This window comes from Thalassophryne amazonica, chromosome 17, assembly GCF_902500255.1.
Source record: "Thalassophryne amazonica chromosome 17, fThaAma1.1, whole genome shotgun sequence".
In the NCBI taxonomy this organism is placed as follows: Eukaryota; Metazoa; Chordata; class Actinopteri; order Batrachoidiformes; family Batrachoididae; genus Thalassophryne; species Thalassophryne amazonica.
Window position 1 is genome coordinate 44,215,889 of NC_047119.1, and position 24,405 is coordinate 44,240,293.

Genomic DNA, 24,405 nt, shown 5'->3' on the forward strand with positions numbered 1-24,405 from the left:
GAAGCTGCCAAAGGTGTAAACAAGACTGCTAATGTCTTGCACTTAGTCATGGTGACCAACTCAAGTTACAGTTTCCATATTTTAAATTTTCAATCAGAACATATCAGAGCAGGTGGCTCTGTGGGATGAGGAATGACCTGTAATCCCAGTCCAGCCAGCTGCAACTGGGCACTGGCCTTGGTTCAGGAAGTACCCAGCAATGGACTGGCCTCCCATCCAGTGGGATTCATAGACTCATCTGCTTCACCATATCGAATATGGGGAAGAGCACTGGCCAGATGGGCCAGTACTAGACTCACTTTTTATTGAAAATGGTAAATGGACTGTATTTATAGTGCTTTTCCATCTGCATCAGTCACTCAAAGTGCTTTACAATAATGCCTCACATTCAACCCGATGTCAGCAGAGAAAGTTGAAATTTTAAAACATTCAACAGCAAATATTGTCGTGTGCAACTGTTGCTCTCACAGCCACATGTGGTGGAAATTTCTGTCATCCCCTCACTGAAAATAAGGGAATGTCCGGCTTTCCATCTGGTGCTTACTGCCCAAGATGTGAGTGCAAAATGAGGAATCAGGTCAATATAATCATCTTCCATTTGGAAAAAATAATCAACTTATACATATAGGCTATCATGGCTGTGTTAGCCAAACTGCTAGATTGTGAACACTGATAGTCATATTTACACCTATACAACCATCGCCGGTCATGAGGAAATTACCTAATGTCCTGAGGAAGTGTCCTTTGTGTGCCCTCACAGATACTTTCCAATCCATACGGAGTATAAAACACACCTTTACACTAGTGCACAGGTTCATAACCTGGTCAATTCTGGTCCTTATCTGACAAAATGTCTTCCAGTTCCTCCTGGGGATCCTAAGGCATTCCTAGGCCAGATATACAGGGATATACAGTCCATCCAGTATGTTGTGGGTCTTCCCTAAGTCTCCTCACCTTTGGCACATGCCAAACAATAGCCATCCAGAATGACTCCAATCAAACAGCCAAAACACCTCAACTAGCTGCCATTAATGTGAGCTTGCTTTCATCCTCGATAGTCCAGCACGTATGTAACACGGCACAAACAGGCTGCTACTGGGGTCACCTCACATGCAGAATGGAACTCGTGTGTGTCTGTGTGTGTCATACCTGAATGAGGCGTTATACTCTGCTGGCAGGAAGGTGTTTACCGATTCCACCCAGGAGCAGCGAACGTGCCAGTGACTGGGCACTCGACAGTTAACATTCAGCAGCCCCGGAGGATCTGGGTAGCAAAAGACAAAGCTTAATTTTGAGGCACACTGGAATTAATAGCTGATTAATTTCACAATTAAAACATTTGTTCTGCTTCAATCTTTATGTAAAAAGTGTTTTAGGGGAGACTTGGCTGCAGAACATCAGCTCGCTTTATTATGTTCTACACTTAACAAAATATAAACGCAACACTTTTGGTTTTGCTCCCATTTTGTATGAGATGAACTCAAAGATCTAAAACTTTTTCCACATACACAATATCACCATTTCCCTCAAATATTGTTCACAAACCAGTCTAAATCTGTGATAGTGAGCACTTCTCCTTTGCTGAGATAATCCATCCCACCTCACAGGTGTGCCATATCAAGATGCTGATTAGTGCACAAGTGTGCCTTAGACTGTCCACAATAAAAGGCCACACTGAAAGGTGCAGTTTTATCACACAGCACAATGCCACAGATGTCGCAAGATTTGAGGGAGCGTGCAATTGGCATGCTGACAGCAGGAATGTCAACCAGAGCTGTTGCTCGTGTATTGAATGTTCATTTCTCTACCATAAGCCGTCTCCAAAGGCGTTTCAGAGAATTTGGCAGTACATCCAACCAGCCTCACAACCGCAGACCACATGTAACCACACCAGCCCAGGACCTCCACATCCAGCATGTTCACCTCCAAGATCGTCTGAGACCAGCCACTCGGACAGCTGCTGAAACAATCGGTTTGCATAACCAAAGAATTTCTGCACAAACTGTCAGAAACCGTCTCAGGGAAGCTCATCTGCATGCTCGTCGTCCTCATCGGGGTCTCGACCTGACTCCAGTTCGTCGTCGTAACCGACTTTAGTGGGCAAATGCTCACATTCGCTGGCGTTTGGCACGTTGGAGAGGTGTTCTCTTCACGGATGAATCTCGGTTCACACTGTTCAGGGCAGATGGCAGACAGCGTGTGTAGTGTCGTGTGGGTGAGCGGTTTCTGATGTCAATGTTGTGGATCGAGTGGCCCATGGTGGCGGTGGGGTTATGGTATGGACAGGCATCTGTTATGGACGAAGAACACAGGTGCATTTATTGATGGCATTTTGAATGCACAGAGTACCGTGACGAGATCCTGAGGCCCATTGTTGTGCCATACATCCAAGAACATCCCTCATGTTGCAGCAGGATAATGCACGGCCCATGTTGCAAGAATCTGTACACAATTCTTGGAAGCTGAAAATGTCCCAGTTCTTGCATGGGCCGGCATACTCACCGGACATGTCACCCATTGAGCATGTTTGGGATGCTCTGGACCGGCGTATACGACAGCGTGGTACCAGTTCCTGCCAATATCCAGCAACTTCGCGCAGCCATTGAAGAGGAGTAGACCAACATTCCACAGGCCACAATTGACAACCTGATCAACTCTATGTGAAGGAGATGTGTTGCACTGCATGAGGCAAATGATGTCACACCAGATACTGACTGGTATCCCCCCCCCCAATAAAACAAAAACTGCACCTTTCAGAGTGGCCTTTTATTGTGGACAGTCTAAGCACACCTGTCTAATCAGCATCTTGATATGGCACACCTGTGAGGTGGGATGGATTATCTCAGCAAAGGAGAAGTGCTCACTATCACAGATTTAGACTGGTTTGTGAACAATATTTGAGGGAAATGGTGATATGTGTATGTGGAAAAAGTTTTAGATCTTTGAGTTCATCTCATACAAAATGGGAGCAAAACCAAAAGTGTTGCGTTTATATTTTGTTGAGTGTACTTAAAAAGGAAGCTAAATTAAGGAGCTGCTTCCTGCTTTAGACAGTAACAGGATTTGGAAGGTTTTGTCAATGTGGCGTCTGATAAGTGTGCTTCGTCCTGGGAGCAGTACGGCCGTTATGATCAACATTTGTTCAGTAAGATATCCTGTTATGTGTGACTTCATTCCAGATAGAGTAAGAAAAAGAAGGCTTCAACACTGCAAAAACTGACATCTAAGAAAGTAAAAAAAAAGAGTTGTTTGAAGAAAATTTGACTTAATTTTTGTCTACATAGAAAAATAATCTTGCCAAGTATTTTTTTACATGAGAAAAAATATCTTATTTTGGGAAACGTTATCTCACTTTTTCTTAAGTTTTTCCAGCTAATATCAAGCTGTATTTAACCAGTAACAAGGAAATGCAGTGGATTTCAAATCATCCAAGCAAGGAACAAGATTGTTTTCCTTATTTTAAGACAGAGGCTAATAATAAATAAGAATCCTGTCTAGTTTTAAGGCACATTTTGATTATTCAGTACCTAAACATTTTGCTAGTTTTGAGAATTCTAACCAAGTACATGTTTCTTACTCCACTGGCAGATTGTTTTGCTTAATACAAGACAATCTGGCTAGATTCAGATTATTTGGTTTATTTTGAGAGGGACAGTTTTTGCAGTGAAGAAAGTGTCATCCAATGGCCAAGTACTGGAAGATGACAATGTGACAACAATCTATAATTTTCTATAAATACTTTATGATTTTATGTTTTTGCTGATAACATGAGTCTTCTTGCAGAGTCGAGAGCCAGTTTTTTCTGCTACAGTGCACATCTGCCTCCTCTGCATTAAGGATGCCATTAAACTCATGAGATTTTACTTTCACATGTGTCAAATGTCTATTTTTCTTCTTAAATATGTACAAACATTTGTGGAACATTAACGGCCGGCACATGTTTTTATGTCTCATATGTAACTGGAGTAGCAAGTTGCACAAAACATAAACATGCAAGACGCTTCTACTCTGCAGCTGAGGTAGCAGTTGCCTAATTTATCCACAATTGTAAGAAGTAAAACACAGTTTTCAGTATCTCAGCAAAATCAAGCAGACTGTGAAATTCTGAACTATTGTGTGTGTTACGTTATCCCACACTGCAACAGAAATAAGAAATAAGTTTTTCTAACTGCATCACTTAGTCTTGTTATTACTCTTGAAGTTGTGTTTTGTCATAGATTAAAAACTTTATTTCATCATAGAAGTGGGGAGGTGATGGTGTAGTGGTTAAAGCGTTGGGTTTGAGACCAGAGGATCTTCCGTTAGAATCCCAGCCTGACCGGAAAATCACTAAGAGCCCTTGGGCAAGGTCCTTAATCCCCTAGTTGCTCCCGGTGTGTAGTGAGCACCTTGTATGGCAGCACCCACACATGGAGGTGAATGTGAGGCATTATTGTAAAGTGCTTTGAGCATCTGATGCAGATGGAAAAGCGCTATATATAAATGCAGTCCATTTACCATTTAAGTGGAACTATGCAAAACTAATATTTTGTTTTATTAAGGATGAAGATAAATGATTCAGCTATGCTGAAAAAGGCTGTGAATGCGCCCTTAAAGCAGCATCTGAAAATAACTCAAAATTATCAAAGTGGTTACTGGAGGTGGCTCCGCCCACACACATATCTGCTCTGTTTGGGTCAAGTTAGTGGCGCGCGTGTGTGTGTGTAATATGATCAGAGAATGCCTATAAGCTTCATTGGTTGTCAGGCCCAAACAAAGTAACTATGTTCTGAAAAAGACTAAGGGCTCTATCATAAAGGTGTGCACAGAACAAGCTGGTGCACAGTGGCACAAATGGTTCTGGGGCACATCCAAGTTCTATTTCTTATTGTGAGGGTGCATAAACCGAGCCCAAAGATGGACACTCAGACCAACAGGTCCCAACGAGCCCAAGCTGCATTTTATTTCTGAACACGGGCATTGGGTGTAAAAAGGAAAAACAAGTCAAGCAGAAACCTGCCAAATGCACGTGCCAAATGGAAGACAGAGCTGAAGCATCACCAAGGAGAACCAGTTCCAAATGTGTCAATCCATCTGAGTCATATGCATCATTTATTTGGAATTCCACACATCATTGCCAGCATTTTTTCCCAACAGTTCTGCATCGCAGCCATAAAAACCTTTGCACTGATAAAAAAAATTCTCTCTCGGCTCGAAAACTGATCCGGAATCGATAATGCAATGGAAAAAGTATGGGACCAGTAGGCAGAATTGATAAATCTGTTTACACCCCAACGCAAGGCTTAAAATTTATTCTAACATTCTTCCTGACAATCATAAAAAATGAATATGTGCTTTCTTGCAACAGACATAAAGGCATCATTTTTTAATTTACTGACTATGCAACAGCGATTTTGCACATTTGTGTTGTGGGAAAACTTAGGCTCGCTTTCGAAACAGTGAAAAGTAACATAACACAGTTAAAGTGGTGGTGGAGTAAAAGCATAAACTGCAGGTCTGCAAACATGATCTGGCATTGCATATCAGAGGAGGAAAAATCGAAACAGAACTATCTTTTATGCTGAATTATACACAGAATGACGTGGAGCTGAAGAAATTGAGTCTGCTGCACACTGCCATCCCACAGGCACACCTTAAAAGCACAGCAACCTTATTAAAATGCAACCCCTCCTACATTAAACAATAACCAGTTTTTGTCAGAGGGAACTAAAGTTGCTCACAGCCAGGGCTAGGTACTTTTCATGTTTGAAGTACTACCTGTACCAAACCTGGAATTCAGTACTGCTACTTTTTTCTCTTCATGGCAAACACTTGGTCAGTTCTGGACCAGACATTCTACCCCTAAAAACATTAATTTAAAAAAAAACACACACACACACACACAAAGCAACACTTACAGCCTAGCCTGAGTTTGACGGTGTGGAGGAGGAGCCCATGGTTGTCATAGCAGGTGTACTCGCCCTGTGCTGATAGGCCAACGTGCAGCAGGACTAAAGCTCCATCTGGTGTCACAGTGTGCCACGGCAAAGCTGAGGTCTGGTTATGGTGCCACTCCACAGGTATCCTGGGTGGGAAGAGGTAAAATTTATATGTATTGCTCATGTTCTTTGAAAAGCGCTACAACACACCACACCTGTCTGGAGGGAGCAATGTCTCAAAAAGGGAGCGGCAAATTGTTGCACGTCTAAACACATTTGTGCATTAAAAACAATAGGAATCAACCTACTGTACTGACAGAAAAAATGGAAATCTTTTACTGCACTGTTCATAAAATATATAAAATTTAAGTGTTGCATTTATAATTTTGTTCAGTATAGATGGTGAGAAAAGAAATGCATTCTTCATCCACAATAAATGACATATGTGTATGTAAGGTCTGTTTTTTAATTGTTTCATCCAGAATCTGTAATATTTCCCATAATGCCTTTCAGCAACTACAAAAGAAGAAGAAGAAGAAAAAAAAAAGACAAATCCTATGCATTTAATCTAACATATTGCTACATGGGCCTAGCAGACTTGGATCAACTACTGTACTTCTTATTCAATACAACTCATCTCTGCATTAAGTTTAGTACATTTAGTACATGTCAAAGGAAATTATCTTGGCCTGTTTTTCCTTTGGTTTGTCTATTAACTTAAGAAATTAAAGATGTCATTCCTTCCTGCTGCTGTTCCACCGTACAATCTGCAGTGTTCTCAGTAAGTGTATATATATTTACTTATGTGTATCCCAAGTCAATAAATGGTGCAAGACTGTTGTTAAATCTGGATGCACCATTGGACATACTCTGCACACTGTATAAATAATTTTTTACATCCTGGTTACATCATATTTCTCATGATATTTCTTCGTTTATATAATATTTCTCTTCTATATTTTTAATTTTATTTTCTTGGTTTGCATGCCTAATTATTTACTGCCCTACTGCCTGCACCATTACCATTACAACAGCTGCTGGACCCTGCAGATTTCCTGTAGTGGGACCAATAAAGGATTATCTCGCATTAGCGTTATGAATTTTGCAAATAGGCTGACCTCGAGTCAAGGAGTTGATTAGACTTTGAGGTGGACCTGGATTTTGGTGTAGATATAAGATGATTTTTTAAATGTTGTATTTAGTCACTTACTGGTTTCGTGTCATTTGTTGTTTATTGAAACAGCACCCCTGCTGAACATTCACTATAAGTAATTAAAACAACGGATTTGTTTGTCTTTCTTACCTAACTTGTGACTTTCCACACGCCAGTGTCACATTTGACTTCAACTGCCCATACTGCACATCTGACACTGCAAAGATAGAAAAATGACACCAGGTTATTTTCTGGCACGTTGTGACACACAGTGTGATTTAAACACTACAGTCGAGTCAACAATGTTCCAACATCATGACCGTAGAAGGCTGAGGATCCTGCAGACTTGAGGCTGAGGAGGATTTGGCAACAATATAAGGCTGCTGCACACTGTCTGATTTTATCAAACATTTATCATCATTATCACCATCATCATTAAAACAGCATTTATCCACATCAGAAAACTCACTATAAGATCCCTTTAACAAGACAGCAAAGCACCAGACAAAACATAGAAAACATCAACAGGTTACAGTGAAAGTTTTATCCACATTGTTCAGTTGAATGTATGTAACAGCTCACAGACATGCCAGCTGCGGGAAGATTAACAAATGCTGGAAATTGGGAGCAGGTCTTGTTGAACATCAGTGTTAGAGGTCTCGAAGCATGCCTCAAAGTCAATTTTTCTGATGCCTTGGCCTCGGCCTCGCTATGCAATGACTTGGTCTTGGCCTTGGCTTCGATATTGTGCAACCTCGAAGAATAAGCCAAGGCCAGTTCAAGGGCGCTAATTTTTACCCCTGTTGCCCCCATCATGTAACTTTATGAACAGGGTGGCCTATGCACACACAGTGCTTGAAAATACAACACATACAGACAGACATGCTACACTACATCTACTACGTACTAACCATGTCAAACAAGACAGTTTAGCCACTCCACTGGTTAAGAGCTAGTCACATGGCTGGTCATAAACCAATGATAAAGACCAGCTCAAGGCTGGAGGATACCATGACATGACTACATGGGCAATTAAAGAAATTTCTGTAAAATGTTGAACATTATACTAGGGGAGCGACGACCACTACCGTAGCACCCACCCCCCCACCCCCCAGGACTAAACCAAACCAACTTTTTTAGGTTCCTCCGATGACCCCAAAACACAATCAGGATGTTTCCAAAAATAAAACTGGCCCAGGTATCCAAGTGGCCACCAAGATGGCCGCCAAAAATGGGGGTTTTTCACTAAAACACCTTTAAACAACATATAAACAACTTAAATATCACAGAGATTCCATTGCAGACCATGAAGACCATTCCATTAAAGACCACTGCAGGTCACAGCAAACTCATTTGTGCCTAAACTAAATTCATTCATGGGTTTAAGATTCAAAATGGCGTCCAAAATAGCCGCCAATAGACCCTTATCATTAAAATACATAGTAGGAAGTTGTTTATATGGTGTTTAAAGGTGTTTTAGTGAAAAAACCCTATTTTGGCAGCCATCTTGGATAACTGACTGAGTTGATAACCTTTCAACTTGTTTAATGTATACTTGAAAGAAATTTATGAATAGTGGTCAGTGGTGCATGTATATATATATATATATATATATATATATATATATATACACACACTCAACAAAAATATAAACGCAACACTTTTGGTTTTGCTCCCCTTTTGTATGAGATGAACTCAAAGATCTAAAACTTTTTCCACATACACCAATATCACCATTTCCCTCAAATATTGTTCACAAACCAGTCTAAATCTGTGATAGTGAGCACTTCTCCTTTGCTGAGATAATCCATCCCACCTCACAGGTGTGCCATACCAAGATGCTGATTAGACACCATGATTAGTGCACAAGTGTGCCTTAGACTGTCCACAATAAAAGGCCACTCTGAAAGGTGCAGTTTGTTTTATTGGGGGGGGGGGGGGTACCAGTCAGTATCTGGTGTGACCACCATTTGCCTCATGCAGTGCAACACATCTCCTTCGCATAGAGTTGATCAGGTTGTCAGTTGTGGCCTGTGGAATGTTGGTCCACTCCTCTTCAATGGCTGTGCGAAGTTGCTGGATATTGGCAGGAACTGGTACACGCTGTCGTATACGCCGGTCCAGAGCATCCCAAACATGCTCAATGGGTGACATGTCCGGTGAGTATGCCAGCCATGCAAGAACTGGGACATTTTCAGCTTACAAGAATTGTGTACAGATCCTTGCAACAATGGGGCCGTGCATTATCCTGCTGCAACATGAGGTGATGTTCTTGGATGTATGGCACAACAATGGGCCTCAGGATCTCGTCATGGTATCTCTGTGCATTCAAAATGCCATCAATAAAATGCACCTGTGTTCTTCGTCCATAACAGATGCCTGTCCATACCATAACCCCACCGCCACCATGGGCCACTCGATCCACAACATTGACATCAGAAAACCGCTCACCCACACGACGCCACACACTCTGTCTGCCATCTGCCCTGAACAGTGTGAACCGGGATTCATCCGTGAAGAGAACAACTCTCCAACGTGCCAAACGCCAGCGAATGTGAGCATTTGCCCGACGAACTGGAGTCAGGTCGAGACCCCAATGAGGACGACGAGCATGCAGATGAGCTTCCCTGAGACGGTTTCTGACAGTTTGTGCAGACATTCTTTGGTTATGCAAACCGATTGTTTCAGCAGCTGTCCGAGTGGCTGGTCTCAGATGATCTTGGAGGTGAACATGCTGGATGTGGAGGTCCTGGGCTGGTGTGGTTACACGTGGTCTGCGGTTGTGAGGCTGGTTGGATGTACTGCCAAATTCTCTGAAACGCCTTTGGGGACGGCTTATGGTAGAGACATGAACATTCAATACACGAGCAACAGCTCTGGTTGACATTCCTGCTGTCAGCATGCCAATTGCACGCTCCCTCAAATCTTGTGACATCTGTGGCGTTGTGCTGTGTGATAAAACTGCACCTTTCAGAGTGGCCTTTTATTGTGGGCAGTCTAAGGCACACCTGTGCACTAATCATGGTGTCTGATCAGCATCTTGATATGGCACACCTGTGAGGTGGGATGGATTATCTCAGCAAAGGAGAAGTGCTCACTATCACAGATTTAGACTGGTTTGTGAACAATATTGAGGAAAATGGTGATATTGTGTATGTGGAAAAGGTTTTAGATCTTTGCGTTTATATTTTTGTTGAGTGTATATATATATATATATATATATATATATATATATATATATATATATCAGTGGTAGGTTAATAATGACACCACATCCAGCAAGGATGTCCCCACAGATGTTGGAGACTTTACTGTTCCTGAAATGCAATGAGTACTTACTCTAACTTTTTGCTTGCTAGGTCACAGTCACAAAAGTTTTACCACTGATATCTATCCATGCTCATTTTTAATGCAAGGCAGTTCTCGTTGAAAGAGCTGAGGTAAAGTCCAAAATATGATTCATTCATAATTAATTATATGCAACTATAAAATTATACTTTGAAAATTATTGCCCATTACTACTTTTGTCTAAAACTTACATAGCATCATAAACAAATAAGTAAGTCTTCTCTGTAGCTTCTCTGCCATCTGCTCTAGATATCTGGGTGTGCTACAAGGAATAATCTTATTATCTCATGCATGATGAAAAGTAGGAGCAGGTGCCAGTTGAAGTTACATTTAGCTAAAATGAACACAAGTTTCTTTCATTTCCAAAGCCTGGGACTGCCGGCCACCAAGGCCACCGCTGCCTGTTGACTGGTAAAAGGTTTACAGGTGAGAAATCAAAGTTGACAATCCAACATCAGTCCAGTGCATTGAACAATTCCAAGGGATGGGTTAGTAACAATAACTCGTTAAGACACAATCTCAACACACTAATGGCATACAAGCTCCAGAATTACTACTTGCTATCACACAGTATTCCAAAGTAGTACTTGAAGCAATACTAAGTGTAGTGTTTGCCTGGGTAAATATTTGTAGTAATTTGCACAGGTGATATTCTATCTGCAGGCGCTGAGCATGTGTTTAGCTTGGCTCCACCAAATGAAAGCTGGCATTTACAGCAGACCCCTCCCCCCTGCCCCCAGCCCTGTAATTTAAGCATCAGTCTGACATGTGCACAACTTTATTAATTCTCAAAACAGCCCTGCTGGCTTCTCGTCTTTCAGAACAGTGCGTCCTGAGATGTGACTGCTGGTATCTTAATGATACTGCACAGAAATTGTGGTGTTTACTGAATGTCACTCCCGCTCGCGTGTACATTTTGAAATACAGCTTCCACAAAATATTTAAATAACAGTGTTCACAATGTGTAGAGCAGGTAGCTTGGTGGACGTAGAGCTGGTCTGCTAATATGTAGACCTGGATTTGAACCCTGCTTATGCTACGCATCTCTATCCTTGGACATCTGCAGTGTCTCAGCCCCCCAGCTATAAATAGGTACCAATTAGCCAACATGTCCAGGGGGAGTCATAGACTCACATCCACTTCACGCCACGGAATCTGGAGATCAGCACCGGCACCAATCAGCCTCAGGGCCTATATAACACTTCTTCTTCTTGTGTTCACAGGACCATGACAGACTCTTGCCCAGGGTCATACAGTTCCCCTCCTTCTTTAGCCATATTTGTGATGTGTGATGTCTTAATTAGCATGGTATTAATGGGGACAACAAGGTCCAATCACTTGATGACAGTGAGGGAACTCTGCTTCTTAAGTCATGCCTCCAAATTAGGAACATCAAAAGAATTTGAAGACCATCTGGTAAAAGATACCTTTGAAAACATCTAGAATCTAGAGCTGTCTGATCTTGAAGGAGGCCAGTTCATTTTAAGTAAAATTTGAAGTTGCAGTTCTCCTCGTCAATCTAACTTGATGCTACATATAATGTTGGGGAAATAAAAGAGCAGGAAATAGTGGCACATAGTGTGTTAATAAAATTTAGTCAACCTGTTTGAAAATTAAAAATGTGATTTTTTTTGTTTTGTTTTGTTTTTGTGCATTTACAGTCCTGGACCAGACCGATGGAGTTGGAGAATCATGCTCAGAATATTATTTCCATTTATTGTATTTGGTTCATTTTATGCTGCTGCAGAAACCTTATCTGTCCCAAAGGAGCAACTAAGCTAATCTTACATTAAATTTTACACATACTCATGCTGGGGGCTTTAGTAAAAGGCCTTTTTGGAGTTTGGGTTTCACTGGCACCTCCAGTTTGCCTTTTTTGGCTTTCCTACTGTGGCTTTAGTGGCTGCACAAAATGAAACAGTTGCACAGAAGGATGACAGCAATCAGCTCCACAGACTGACAGTTTGTGGCCACATTTATAGTTTTCAGCAACATTTTTATACCCCAAATAAGCTGACACCAGCTTTTATTATTGTTGACAAGCAACAATTTCTCACATATGTATAATTGTCATTTAGAATAAATATCTGTTACGACATATACAAGTCCTAAAGTATTTTGTTTTGCTAGCAACACAGTTCTGTGTACTATAAGAAGAGAAAAATAAAGCATTGCTAAACTTAATACTGGGCTTATAATTTATTAAGGGCCCTCACAGATAGCGCAAAATGCACATGAAGCAGGAATCGTGTGTAAAATTGTAGGTGCATCCAACACCTTGTACATCTGTTGCTCCAACTACTTGCGCACACCAGCAGCTGAAAGACAGAGTGTGCGCTGTGGAAGCCCATCAAACCGCGGCAGGTGTTGGCCAAATTCCAGGTGACATAAACGAGCATCAAACCATTCATACTATCAACACGAAAACAGTCAGCAGCCAATCACTGTTGGGGTGGATGATAAAATTTGTCTACGTTCCCCACGAGTGTGGTTTTGCAAACAGACACAGTGACATGTTGGTGTGTGTGCTGAACTGACAGGAGGTGTAGCCGCCAACAGGAGCAACTGTGGGGAGCTGTGGATCTGGATGTCATGGCCGGAGATGTCCAGAACGTCATGGCTGGGGATGGCTGTCCTGTGGCGCGCCATCCACAAGAGATGCGTCTCGGGCAGGACACATGCACAGGGCCGGCTGTACATGGCGACAGCAGATGTGGACATAAGAGCGCACTGCTTCTCATTCATGTCATTTCATGACTGTACGTCTGTGACCATGGGTCATCTACAGAGGAACAGACGGATCATATTTATATTGCCTGCTTGATAAGAGGGATTCAGTACAATGCAGTGTTTTACATGGTGTGTGGTTTTATTTTTTTTAAATACGTCTATGTCCTTCGTGATATCGGGCAGTTTCCAGCACCATTCACAGGACAGCGATGGTAGCTCAGTGGCAAAGTTTCTGACTGGCAATCAAAGCTTTTGGAAAGTGCAGATTCGATTCCCGTGGGTGGCATGTAATTTATTTATTTATTTTTTGTTTCACAGCAGCTGTGCAATGCGTAACCACATCGTGTAGCTGCTGTGAAAGCTGCTGTGTTCCCATGTGCACTGAACCATCACAGCATGTAATTTTTAAAATTTTTATTTATTGTTTCTTCACAGCAGCTGCGTGATGTGGTTACACATCACGCAGCTGCTGGCACTGTGTTCGTAAGTGCACAAACCGTTGCACCAGGATCGTGCACGCCTGCCCGTCGGCACGATGTTTGTGTGGTTCGCTCATATGAGCTGTTAGACATGAGTCGCCCTGAGTTGTACATATTTGTGAAAGAGAGTGTGTGCTGTGAGAGCCCATCGAACCCTATGTGTGAAGGGGCCCTAAAGCATGAACGTGCAATATTTATTAAAAAAAAAAACAAACAAAAACAAAAGAAACCTGGATCTTGTCTTAGTTTAGCCATTATTCTAATGTGCAACTGTTTGACGTGTGAAAGGCAGGATGGTGATGTTGATGCTGCCAAAGGTGTGCATTCTGGTTTTCTCCTTGATTTTATGTTCGGAAGATAGTTTTAGAAGGCCTGATCTCATTTTGATCAAACTTGGCAGGTTTGCTGAGCCTATGGGTGGGAAGAAATAATTGGATTTTCGTTAGGATTGGACAAAAATTAAGGTTGCTTTTCAAGGTCAAATTTCTAGCCCCATGCTAATATGTAGGAAAATGTAAAATTTTATGGAAATGAGTTTGGGTATTTTAGTGTGAGTGATCATGACTGTTTTAAATCATGTGTTTTATTTTCTCTCTAAGGCTGGCACTTTGAAATGTGCCCTTAGTATCACTGTGCTCGCAGTGTTTTTGATCTAATTCTGTTTGTGTTGGCTGGCTGGATGTGTGGTGATGTCAGAAGAGCAAGTTTACCGTTATGGACCTGTGAGATGTTACCAACAACAAAGACTTGATCACAGCAAGAAAAAACATCATCTGCCACTGTCATCATGCAAGATACTCTCAGTTCAGAGACGTTTTGCTACACCCCTGAGGTTTTGGTGACCAGATTTAAAGTCTAAAATTAATGACAATTAATGATGTGACAAACAGTCATACCAGAGAGACAAACCTGCAACGAGCCCCTCCTCTTTCTATGTTAATGAGAGCGTCTGACAAACCAGAAGCTCTGAGACGCCAACGCTCGGACATCTGCACCAGTCTGCTGTGTGCTGGTCACATTTGTTTTTTTTTTCTTTGTTAAACTTTTTGAAACCTTTTCTTCTGTAAATGGGCATGAAACATCAGAAAAATGGCACATTAATCATAAAGATGAGGAAAATGCTGAATGAAGCCACCACATTATTATGTAATAAGAGCCTTCCTTTGAAGAACTTCTTGTCAATGTGCCGCGTCTGAAACACACCACTGGGAGAAAAGCTGTCTCTGTTTATGATAACAGAATGACAGGCTGTCTGCGGGCCTTCCTTTAAACCTCAAAGCTTGGTGTACAGGTATGAGAATTCTTGGCAGATCCAGCTACATCCAAGCTTGCCCTGCTGCAATTATGGAACTTGATACAGGGAATCAGTGTAGCATTACCACTGCTGAATAAGACACATTACTTTTAGAGGGCATGCACTTAACGTCATCAAACCACACCCTGAGAAAGGTATGTTGGATGGAAAATGGCAGAAAGAAAACAACTGTTTACAGCAACTGCTGAATGTTTTGAAATTCTGCAACCTAATGGCAAAATCAAAGAAAAGCTTTCGTGTCTTGCAGATGGTTCAAAATGCTGCTGCTCATGTCCTGACAAGAGCAGGGAAATATGAGCATATTACCCCAGTACTGGCCTCTCTCCATTGGCTTCCTTGTCAGTTTCACGCTAATTTTAAGGTGCTTTTACTAACTTCTAAAACTGTAAATTGACCTGCACCTTCTTAACTAAAAGATCTTGTGAGCACTTATACACCTTCCCGCAATGTCCGTTCTCAGGGAACTGGCCTTTTGGCTGTTCCAAAAGTCAAGAAAAAGACTGTTGGTGAACAAGCTTTTTCTTTTCAGGCACCAAAGCTGTGGAATGATCTTCCTATGGGCATTTGGCTGGCAGGCTCTGTGGATGATTTTAAAGCAAAGCTAAAGACCCACTTATTTACTTTTTGTTATGGTTCTTGAGGGTTTTTTTTTAAATTAATTTTAACTTTTTTTTCTTTTTTTTTTGTATTTTACTGTCTGTGTTTTGTTTTTACTGCCTGTACAGCACTTTGAGTGAAAGTGCTTCATAAATACAAAATAAATGGACTGCATTTATATAGCGCTTTTTCATCTGCATCAGACGCTCAAAGCGCATTACAAATAATGCCTCACATTCACCCCAATATCAGGGTGCTGCCATACAAGGTGCTCACTACACACCAGGAGCAATAGGGGATTAAAAACCTTGCCCAAGGGCCATTAATGATTTTCCAGTCAGGCTGGGATTTGAACAGAGGATCATCTGATCTCAAGTCCGAAACCTTAACCATCTACTGAGTACCTGTGTGAAAAAGTGAGCTCCACATACAGAAAAAAAAAAGAAGACACGTCTTACACCAATGTAGCTTATATATGTTTTTTGAGTCTTCAGGAGTCATTTTTTGAGAGGTGCAACTTATAATCCAGAGTGACATGTGCTTCAAAAATATGGTAGTTATAGCCAACCAGTATAAATGTAAAATTTGTCTTCCAAGATGTCATCTTATGTGATGTCACAGTAGACAAGTCAAGTTTGAAAGCATGGTCTGGTGCTGTGATTTGGCGCATCCACAGCACCATGGAACTGTCCTCGGTCCTGGATGGCAAGCACCCAGGCAGACAACCAGTCCATTCCCACATCTCTAAAACAACCATCTATCTGCTGCAGCCAGGTGAAACATGGACATCCCCTTGGTCTTCTCCAGCTACTAGGGTCCTCAACACTCAGACACCTGTGTGCCAGATCATGCACAGAGAAATGGGCCACATGGCCAAAATGTCAGCCACAGTAGATGGCTGGCCAAATTCCATCTATATCAATCAACAGAAATGCGCCTTATCGAGCAAACGCTACAATTTCCCCATATCAACGGCCATAATTGGAGCAGGACACCAGTCTTACACAAAATCATGGGTCTGGGGTGACTTCTCCTGCTCGTAGTTTGTGATTTTTCTGGTGTCATCATCTGTGGTGTGCATCCTTCAGTGTGATGGCACGTTATAGGAACTCCTATCTGGCCACCAGGTGGCAACCTACAGCCAAGATGGCTTGCCACACTGCACTCAAACTTACAGAGGCCCCTTTACCGTGTTATGGGAACAAATTCTGCAAGTTTCATGAAAATCAGAGGAAGTTACCATATTTGGCCTCTTCATGAAGCGGTCCAACAAAAACGGTGCAAAAAGGGTCAATACCAAAACCAGCCACTTTACCACTGAAACTAAAGATGCTGAGTGACAATATGAGCCATATTTAATCACTTTTGACTTAGGGCGCATGGAGAAATCACTTTGCGAAAAAGCGGTAATTTCGCATTTTGGCGGCAAAAAGCGCCTCCTATACTTGTGTGCCCAAAGTCAGCTGCCAAAACTTTCATTGAAATCAAACTAAGAGGTCCTAATCTATCATTACATGCATAAAAGGCCACACTGCCCCTGTGAAAATGTGCACAATTACAAAAAAATAGCGATTTGCAGCACCATCTATGGGCTGCGCCCTGTGTCAGCCGCCAAAATTTTCACATTTTTGGAGAGTCCATACCCAATAGCCTAACACTAATGAAAATCAATTTGGCTCACTCAGGGCGCACGGAAATATGAGCATTTGAAAACCTAAATTTTGTGATTTTGCCATTTTGGCTCATTTTGACCGCAAATTTCCAGGACTCCCTAAAAAAAGCAGACCCTATCAAGGATTAAAAATGTGATTTTTGTTTCTTGCTAACATATATCTACCCATAAAATTTTTTGGGGACATATCTGAAGGGGTCATGAATTACCCTCTAATAGAAACCTGCCTGATTCTTATAAAAACTGGCTCTTAAATCCTCCTAAACAGCAGGTGGCAGTAGTGAGCAAGTTCTCACTGAAAGTACTGCACAGCACCTTGCACCAAGCTAAAAAAAAAAAATCTATGTAAACTGCCATGACATGGCGATGTGCCAAAAAACAAACAAACAAAAAAATATATATACACGCAAGCATGCCCACAATTAATACATAATTTGCGGGGTGCACTTCACACTGTTGTCTTAACAACATCAAGCATAAAGGCACTTTAGACACACCCACAGTGTCAGAAGAGACAAAAAGACTCAAGAGATGATTCATTATCAATCACTGTACTTTCATAATGTGTTTTAAATACTGATGAATAACAGATGAATTTTTCATAAGCCTACAGGCTTATGTTGCTTGTAGGGGAGCTCAGCCCCCCCGGTCCCCCTAATTGAAACAGTATTTCCAGCCTCCTCTTATCCACCCCCCTCTGTTTCTGTGTGTGTCCTGAGGCTGCGCTGTAGTGCAAAGACTTGGCTGCTCTGAATGTGTGTATTCATGTTTTATTGGCAGTGAAGCACGTTATTCCCCCAACCCACAGCGTTCCACTCATATCTGATTCTGCCTCTGGCAGAAGGACCTGTGTACACACACACACACACACTGTGTGCACGCTAATGCACACCTGAAGGCTGCGAGCTTCTTCTAACATTGGAATCAGATGGCAAGCTGGACGCAGAAAGTGCAAGCTGGATGAAACTCAGCACTTTCCAAACAATAAAAAAAAAGAAAAGTTGGACTTGGTGAGTAAAATTAATGTTAAGGGGAAAGTTTGACAGCTATATGTACAGCGTGGAGAGGGATCGCTCTTTTTGTTGGCGCGACTAGCTTGGGTGATTATAGAAGACGAGGACCTGATGAGAAAAACAATATGCATATTGGAACCAAGACAGTCACATGGCTAGAAGGGCATTGAGAGTACATACTTATGCAGGGCTGTGAAATGAAAAGTGTGAAATCTGAGGAAAATTTGCAGGGGGTCTGGGGTACTGCTCCCCAGGAGCCAGGGTCTAAGGCCCTGTGGGGGCCCAGAATTAAATTTTTATCTAATGACACTTTTTCAGCATCTCCTGGAAAAACAAATCTCAAAATTAGTGGATATTTAAATGATCCTATATTCAACCTTTTATTTGACCTATCAGTGATCATGTTGAAATAACAGAACATGATGTGGATGTAGGACCTGGAATGATTTTCCTTTTAATTGTAAACCAAAATATGCCTTAGCTCAGAACAATTAAACTAATGAAATTTATGAAGACTTCAAAAACCACAGCTAAAGCACGTTGAATATTTGGAAAATCATGGTAAAATATCAATAACATACCTTATAGTAAAAAGTCACATATTCTTGTGTAAATTCATGCAGCCTAAATCCATTCAAAGCCACAATGTCTTTTTTTACAATGAAAGAAAGTCTAGATTAGTGAAAAAAGTCACATAATCTTGTCTAAAATCCTGTTTGAACAGCACAATGTTTATTTTCCAGAGAGATAAAAATTCTTACTGTGTTTCCTGATGGCACAGTTCACTTTTCCCGTTTCTTTTATCTTTCAGGTGTGTTGATGAAGTCAGCGACAATTCCACAGATTCTTGTCCTTATAAGACTTTTTCAAACAGTCTTTCTTGGCATCTTCTCTCTGTGCGACGTCGGTCCGTGACACAGACATGCTGCACAAATCTTCTTTTAAAAACTTGAAAGCTCTAAAAGTTTGGGATGTCCACATGCTAAGTTTAGCTGTGGCGTTGCACAGGAGCCACACAGCGTCACCGCAGCGACCAACCAGTCCTGGTTTACGACAACTGTTGTAACGGCTACGCTTTGAGTAGCATTTTTCCTCCGCGAAACTCTGCGGATCCGAGGGAAACTGATTTGTATCTATGACACACAGATCAGTGTCCGCAGACTTATAAAACGTACACAATGTCGTAAAGAAAGAGAACGCTTTGCGATAAGCATTTTAAAAACTCAGTGATGTTCACGATTATTGTTGAGTTTGTGTGCCAAATAAATTCATTCATTCATTCATTAAAGAGTACATCACTAACACCCCGCCCCACCTCCCCATGATGAAATCCGCGGAATCCCGCGGATCCGCAGAGTTTTCACAGCCCTGTTATGTCAATGTTCAAAACAGCCCACCTTGCAATGTTTGTTTGTTTGTAATGGGTCGCTATGACTGACTATTTTTACAAGAAACATGCTAAAGTGCTATTGCACTGCAGGAATCAGCGCCACATTCAATAATTATACCTGTCAAGGAGCTGTGCATTACATACATTTATGTATATAAGCAAGCACTATACGGGCCCTATCTTGCACAGAGCACAGCACAAGCATTACTGCCCATTTTCAATCAATAGAAATGTCATATTTAACTCAGAAGCCACACTGTTTAAGAAGCAAATCTACTTTCATCTGTGAGTATGATCAGGTGCAGTACTGGTGGATTGTTATGGTGAGGCAGCAGAAAACGAATTTCCCATGAACCAACAAAAGCCTGGTCTAAAGTTGGGTGCAGAGTATGGCGCAAAATTCAGACAAGCCTTACATAAGCAGGTTCACATTAGCACCAGGACTTGTCCTTATCATCATCCAAAAACAAACTAAACTGAGTTGAAAATTGATTTGTTATTATGTCCACTGAGGACAACATAAAATCATCTGCATTTATTTATTTGTCTGTTTGTCTGTTAGCAGAATTACGTCAAAACTACAGCATGGATTTTGACAAAATTTTCACTACAGATAAATATTAGGCCATAGACGACTCCATTGAATTTTTGAGGTGATTCAGATCCGGACTCTGGATCAAGATTTTACTTTATATTGGCCAGGGTGCCCAAGTTTGGTCCTTGAGATCCACCTTCCTGACACTCTCAGTTGTCACCCTGTTCCAACACACCTGAATCCAATGAAAGACTCATTAGCAGGCTTTTAATGAGCCTTTCATTGGATTCAGGTGTGTTGGAACAGGGTGACAACTAAGAGTGTCAGGAAGGCAGATCTTGAGGACCGATCTTGGGCACCCCTGATATAGGCTTTTAAGGATTAAGTTAAAACTACTTCATGGATTCTAATCAAATTTGCACCACAGATGCAATGGAGTCCATTGCCTATGCTCTAATGGAGTCTTCTCATGTGAACTTATGGTGCATTACCTTCATCAGCCAAAACCTGAGCAGGACTGGGATCCAGCATCCAAGATAAAAACCAGATGACTGTCAGACACACAGGACTGGACAAAAGGCCTGGCATCTGCAATGACAGCAAGAGAATAAAAGAGTGAACAAGGAGATGCAATGATTAGAAGTTTTTTCCAAACTCTAAAAGTTTGGCAGGAACATCAGCACATTTATTATCATCACTCAGTTTAACTGCATCTGGTGACTGAAATACAAAAACATTTTGGCTGAGCGTCTTTTGTGAATTCCAAGAGGATAATAATGACAAGAAGACAAAGAAGAAAAACTACTAGTAATGTGTTTAATTTGAAAGGTGTAGCAGAACTTTGGATATAAATAACTGCACCGTTCACTGACTATAGGTTTGTGTTACCACTGGAAATATTCAAGACAGTAGAACTATCAATGTTTCCTTCTCACCATTGGAAATGTTGGTGCTGGACTTTCGAACATACAAAAAACATTTCAGTGAAAAAAGAAAAAAAAGAAGAACAAAAAAAAGACAAATAATAAAATTTCTTTCCTGAACAAACCTTTCCAAAAACAATGACCCTTTCAGTTTGCCAGTGTTGAATATAGACATTCATGCTTAACTGTTGAACTGCTAAGGTAACTTTAGTACTTCCACTATACTAGTACAGGCCTGGCGGGCTGCCGGACCAAAGAGACCTCAGCTAAACCAGAAGTATTTTTTAATAATGTAAATAAAAAATAACAGCGACCAAATAAATCCAAATATCCATGAATCTGGAAATCAAGAACTATTTTGGTGCATCCGCAAAGTTTAGATTAACACTGTAGCGTAGACACTGTCATTATTACAGCTATGTACTCGTATATATTTTCTTATCAATTTAACTCGCTATAAAGTCATTTTCGCATCGACATAACGATCATACAACCCCTGGCAAAAATTATGGAATCACCGGCCTCGGAGGATGTTCATTCAGTTGTTTAATTTTGTAGAAAAAAAAGCAGATCACAGACATGACACAAAACTAAAGTCATTTCAAATGGCAACTTTCTGGCTTTAAGAAACACTATAAGAAATCAGGAAAAAAAATTGTGGCAGTCAGTAATGGTTACTTTTTTAGACCAAGCAGAGGGAAAAAATATAGAATCACTCAATTCTGAGGAAAAAATTATGGAATCATGAAAAAGAAAAGAACACTCCAACACATCACTAGTATTTTGTTGTACCACCTCTGGCTTTTATAACAGCTTGCAGTCTCTGAGGCATGGACTTAATGAGTGACAAACAGTACTCTTCATCAATCTGGCTCCAACTTTCTCTGATTGCTGTTGCCAGATCAGCTTTGCAGGTTGGAGCCTTGTCATGGACCATTTTCTTCAACTTCCACCAAAGATTTTCAATTGGATTAAGATCTGGACTATTTGCAGGCCATGACATTGACCCTGTGTCTTTTTGCAAGGAATGTTTTCACAGTTTTTGCTCTATGGCAAGATGCATTATCATCTTGAAAAATGATTTCATCATCCCCAAACATCCTTTCAATTGATGGGATAAGAAAAGTGTCCAAAATATCAATGTAAACTTGTGCATTTATTGATGATGTAATGACAGCCATCTCCCCAGTGCCTTTACCTGACATGCAGCCCCATATCATCAATGACTGTGGAAATTTACATGTTCTCTTCAGGCAGTCATCTTTATAAATCTCATTGGAACGGCACCAAACAAAAGTTCCAGCATCATCACCTTGCCCAATGCAGATTCGAGACTCATTGCTGAATTTGACTTTTATCCAGTAATCCACAGTCCACGATTGCTTTTCCTTAGCCCATTGTAACCTTGTTTTTTTCTTTTTAGGTGGTAATGATGGCTTTCGCTTAGCTTTTCTGTATGTAAATCCCATTTCCTTTAGGCGGTTTCTTACAGTTCGGTCACAGATGTTGACTCCAGTTTCCTCCTATTTGTTCCTCATTTGTTTTGTTGTGCATTTTCGATTTTTGAGACATATTGCTTTAAGTTTTCTGTCTTGACGCTTTGATGTCTTCCTTGGTCTACCAGTATGTTTGCCTTTAACAACCTTCCCATGTTGTTTGTATTTGGTCCAGAGTTTAGACACAGCTGACTGTGAACAACCAACATCTTTTGCAACACTGCGTGATGATTTACCCTCTTTTAAGAGTTTGATAATCCTCTCCTTTGTTTCAAGTGACATCTCTCATGTTGGAGCCATGATTCATGTCAGTCCACTTGGTACAACAGCTCTCCAAGGTGTGATCACTCCTTCTTAGATGCAGACTAATTAGCAGATCTGATTTGATGCAGGTGTTAGTTTTGGGGATGAAAATTTACATGGTGATTCCATCATTTTTTCCTCAGAATTGAGTGAGTCCATATTTTTTTCCCTCTGCTTGGTCTAAAAAAGTAACTGTTACTGACTGCCACAATTTTTTTCCTGATTTCTTATAGTGTTTCTTAAAGCCAGAAAGTTGCCATTTGAAATGACTTTAGTTTTGTGTCATGTCTGTGATCTGCTTTATTTCGACAAAATTAAACAACTGAATGAACATCCTCCGAGGCCGGTGATTCCATAATTTTTGCCAGGGGTTGTAAAAATGATGCCTACAATGTGATTCTGTTGTGTGAACCACCCAATGTTTGTGTTGCACAATCATTAATTAAACATAGCCATGTATTTGTTAAACCTAAACCTTCAAAAATATTTGATTCATTAAGTATTTTTACTGAAGTTTTAACTTTCCAGGGACAAGTAAGAAAGATAATTATTAAAGGGGTCTTTTTGTGCAAAAATCAGTTTTATGTACATTTTTATGTACACTATGCAATGCCACAGTTTGTAAAAGCCAAGTGCATTTGCTAAAGTAAATATTTTCATATCAGGAAAAAAAACAAAAACAATACTGATATGTTTGTGAAAGTCTCATATTGGCCGATGTTAATCAGCCAAACCGATATACACTCACCGGCCACGTTATTAGGTACACCTTGCTAACACTGGATTGTACCCCCTTTTTTCTTCAGAACAGCCTTAATTCCTCGTGGCATGATGATGTGAACACTGCATAATTTAAAGGACCAAAAGTAATTGGACAACAGCTGTTGATTGTGGATCCTCAAAGGACATTCAATTCCATTCAGTGGATTTATACAGCCTAATAATCTTATGTGCCTCTTGAGTAAGCACATTGGCAACAGTAGTTTGGAAAAACTCCCTCAGGTGTCTTGATTATAGGAAGAAACCTCAAGCAAAGCAAACTCAGTGGGGTGACCATCTGCTTTAGCCAAATTGCCAAAAATTAAATAAAGATGTTGGTCCATATTGACATGATAGCATCACACAGTCATCCATTCAACCAGTCTGCCCATTCTCCTCTGACATCAACAACTGGATAATATCTCTCCTTTTTGGACCATTCTCTGTAAACTCTAGAGATGGTTGTGTGTGAAAATCCCAGTAGATCAGCAGTTTCTGAAATACTCAGAGCAGCCCGTCTGGGACAAACAACCATGACACATTCAAAGTCACTTAAATCCCCTTTCTTCCCCATTCTGATGCTCGGTTTGAACTTCAACAAGTCATTTTCACCACGTCTACATACCTAAATGCATTGATTTGCTGCCATGTGATTGGCTGGTTAGCTATTTGTGTTAACAAACAACTGAAGAGGTGTACCTAATAAAGTGGAACCTGAGTGTATATCCGTGGGCTATATTGATCAGCAAAAACTTTGATTAGCATGAATGACTT

The 24,405-nt window shown here is 40.9% G+C and overlaps 1 protein-coding gene across 1 annotated transcript in view; it reads right to left on the bottom strand.

Moving 5' to 3' along the window:
• The window catches only part of il11ra (interleukin 11 receptor, alpha), a 146,047-nt gene that overhangs the window by 45,347 nt on the left and 76,295 nt on the right, over positions 1-24,405 (bottom strand). The window contains 4 exon segments of the mRNA XM_034191793.1: positions 1,150-1,264; positions 5,898-6,064; positions 7,222-7,288; positions 20,642-20,738. Of these exon segments, the coding sequence (XP_034047684.1) occupies positions 1,150-1,264; positions 5,898-6,064; positions 7,222-7,288; positions 20,642-20,738 (446 nt within the window).